Below are 3,556 nucleotides of genomic sequence, written 5' to 3'. Positions count from 1 at the left end.
TTTGGAATCTAGAAACCCCCTTCCTCTTTACACTGCACTGCCTGGCGAAACCCAAAAACCAAGTTGACATGCGTACACACATACACCCGGGGCCTTTTCCCCCAACACCCAGGAGGCAAAAGAGCAAGAACGACGGCGACGACGGCGACGGGGCGAGGAAGAAGCCAGGCTACTGGCAGAGCGGCGAGAGATCCCACAGCGGGTCGCCGGCGGACGCCTCGAACACCCTGTCGAAGTACTCCTGCAGGCCGTTCATGGCGTACAGGGACGCCGAGATCCGCCGCTCCACCTTCATCCGCTCGAACTCCACCATCCCGGCCGCGGGGGCGACGCTGGTCTCCTCCGGGGACGCGGCTGGTAGCGTGCAGGCGTCGACGGCGGCGAACCCGTCCAGCGCCGGGAACTGGCCGAACGACGACTCGAACATCCAAGACTCCAGCTCCTCGGCACCGGCGACGGGAGCAGCCAAGTCCGGCCTGTACACCTCCCCGGCGTCCGGCGCCCCGCCGCCTTGCTTCGTGGCGCCGTCGCAGCTGACCGCGCTGCTGCTGCTGCTGCTGCTGCTGCTGGCGCCCCCACAAGCGCCATCCATGCTATTACTGTTGCTGTTGCTATTGCTTGTGGCGTATGCGGCGGGAGCGGCGGGCGTGGAGGAGGGGCCGGGGATCTTGGCGGACGCGGCGGGCAGCCTGGCCTTCTTGAGCTTCTTGTGGTGGAGGAGGCCCCGGATGCGGACGGCGAGCGGGCAGTCCGGGGAGATGCGCGGGGCGAAGTTGGTGCGCGCCTCGGCGCCGCGGAGGAGGCGGGCGGCCTCGTCGTAGGCGCGGGCGGCGGCGTCGGCCGTCTCGAAGGTGCCGAGCCACATGCGGATCTTCTGGGTGGTGTCCTTGATCTCGGCCACCCAGCGGCCCGAGGGGCGCTGGCGGACGCCGACGAACTTGCTGTGGCTGGTGCTGCCCTTCTTCCGGCCCCGCGGCTTGGTGGGCTTGGCCTGCGCGGCGGCGGCGGCGGCCTCCTGCTGCTGCTGGTAGTAGTAGCAGTAGTCCTGCAGCTGGAGCACCGGCGGCTGCACCTGGAAGTGGAGCTCCATGTGCGCTCGGGTTGCTTTGGCTTAAGTGGTGCTGGAGGAGGTGTGAGGGGAGGAGGAGACAGGTGTCTGCAGAGTGTTTGCTCTGGTTGCTGGGCAAATGGGAGGATTTATAGGGGCTTTGGGGATGGTTTGAAATTTTCAGATAGGAGGAGGAATGTATTGGTGGTGATCCCTCCCCTGTGGGGTTACTTTCAGGGCTGGTTATTAGTCAATCGTGGTCAAAGTGGAGCTATGGTCGTGGCATATGAATGTATGTTACTCTACTCTGCCTTGGGATGTCATGTTTGTCTCTTCGGTTTGGTGTGTTTCCATATATTGTCTGCAAGGAAAGTAGCAAATGCAGTGCTTTCTGTTTCTGTATTTTAGTTAGCTTCTTCTTTGTGGTGGAATCACTAGGTTGAGGGATTGGTGGTGGTCGTAGTGCATCACCACGCCTTTCAAGACAAAATTAGTGCATCAGCACTATAATTGACCTTTTGTATTTTCTGCGATTTTTGTTCTTAATTGAACATATACTTACGAAAGACCCTGTATATATTCTAACAATTAACCCAAATACTCAATGCAGCTTAATATTATTGTACCGCATCAAGTCATGTCATTTCACTCGAGTTTAGACAGTGAATGCCATTTCTCACTTTCTCCGATAAAATACCCCCTCCGGCCGGAAATACTTGTCAAAGAAATGTCTAAAAATGGATATATCTATAACTAAAATATATATAGTTATATCCATTTTTCTGATAAGTATTTTCGGAAGAAGGGAGTATGTACGCGCATACAAGCAAGCAAAAACCCATGGCAATCTTTACCATCTTTAACATCCTCCCACTTGACTAATTCAGTCAAGGGGTCTAACCTCACAGAGATTTACCAGTTCCTCATCAACATGGTACTGACCACTGACTGAACAAGCCGGCAACTAATTAAGCAAGCAAGATGCCTAAGATGATTACTCATGTGACCATGTTCCCACTCTAATTTGGATGGAAGGGTCAAGGGGTCTACATCTCCTGGTGATTTACTACTAGTAGGTCTTCACCAGCATGCGTCAGCCACTAACCGTAAACTTTAGGGCCACTGATTAGACCGGTTCGTCCTTAATCCGTGGTTATGTAGTCAAAACGCTGCACAGACCGAGTCGAGAGCCTGCCATTTGGCGGCCTTCGAGGCAATGATGATAGTGGCGTCTGTACAAGCGGCTGAAAAACAACTTTTCAGCAACCGCGCCGCCTGGCTTTTGTTTTATGCATCGGAGTCGCTTGACATCTTCGCCATCTGCCAAGTCTTTGGTCTCGACGGGATGAGGTGGGCGTGTCCCTGGCTAGTTCAGTTTTTGGATGATGGCATCTCCTTGGAGACATGTGGAACATCATACACTTGTCACGCAGCAGGCTCCCTGGCCCCAAACTGTTTATCATGTTGCATTAGTGATGAAAACATCTACAATGGCTCGTAACTCAGGACCTCTTCGGAGCTTCTTTTTTTAAAATAAAAAAGAGGTTAAGGGCATCTTCAATGCTGGCCCGTAAATTTGCTCGCGCATCCGTCCGCGGACAGGGACCAGTCCGCGGATACGTATGCTGCAGCCGGACATCCAACGCTATCCGCATATGTCCGGCCTCAATTCTATTTTAAGTGTGCGTGTTCAAATAGCCGCATACACTCCCTCCGTCCACAAGACCACGAATAAGTGTATGTCTAGATTTTAGTCTGCGCGCTCAAATAGCCGCATATACTCCCTCCATCCACGAACAAGTGTATGTCTAGCTTTTGTCTGTGTTTTAAACTTTGACCAACTTTGTAGAGAAAAGTAGCAGCATTTATGACACTAAATTAGTATCGGTATATCCATTTTGAAATATGCTTTCAGTATATACCAATTTGATGGTATATATGTTAATACTTTTTTATATAGTTGGTGAAAATTTTAAAACTTTGACTTAGGACAAAATGTAGAAATACACTTATTCTCGGACAGAGGGAGTATAGTCTAGAATTGTTCAAATGTTCAAATGTAGAGGTAGTTCTATTTTTTTAAATCAAATATTAAATTCCAACATTGTTCTCCCCCTTAACCGCCCATAGATCCTCAATTAGATCTTCATTCAGTTGCTCGTGAGTTGCATTCGATGCCGAATTTATTAATGCATTTGAGCAAACTCTTCAAATGTGGTCAAATTCTGATTTGGTAGTTCAATAAGATCACTCATGTTCTCAAATTCAAGAGTTGCGGAAGCATCCTCACCCTCATCCTCCACGATCATGTTGTGCATGATGACACAACAAGTCATCACCTCGCACAAGGTCTCCGAATCCTATTGTGTTCCGGCAGGGATGTGGCGTAGCGGCTGATATGTCTACAACGTACCTACTTTTCCAAACACTTTTGCTCTTGTTTTGGACTCTAATTTGCATGATTTGAATGAGACTAATCCGGACAGACGTTGTTTTCAGCAGAACTAC

The 3,556-nt window shown here is 50.6% G+C and overlaps 1 protein-coding gene across 1 annotated transcript; it reads right to left on the bottom strand.

Moving 5' to 3' along the window:
• Positions 1-1,416, bottom strand: LOC123049097 (ethylene-responsive transcription factor ERN1-like). The gene has a single exon (XM_044472087.1). The coding sequence runs from the start codon at positions 1,088-1,090 to the stop codon at positions 170-172; it is 921 nt and encodes a 306-aa protein (XP_044328022.1). The 5' UTR covers positions 1,091-1,416; the 3' UTR covers positions 1-169.
• Positions 1,417-3,556: the final 2,140 nt, after the last annotated feature.

The sequence above is a fragment of the Triticum aestivum genome, chromosome 2D, assembly GCF_018294505.1.
Source record: "Triticum aestivum cultivar Chinese Spring chromosome 2D, IWGSC CS RefSeq v2.1, whole genome shotgun sequence".
Taxonomy (NCBI): domain Eukaryota; kingdom Viridiplantae; phylum Streptophyta; class Magnoliopsida; order Poales; family Poaceae; genus Triticum; species Triticum aestivum.
This window is presented reverse-complemented; position numbering and strand designations above follow the sequence as displayed.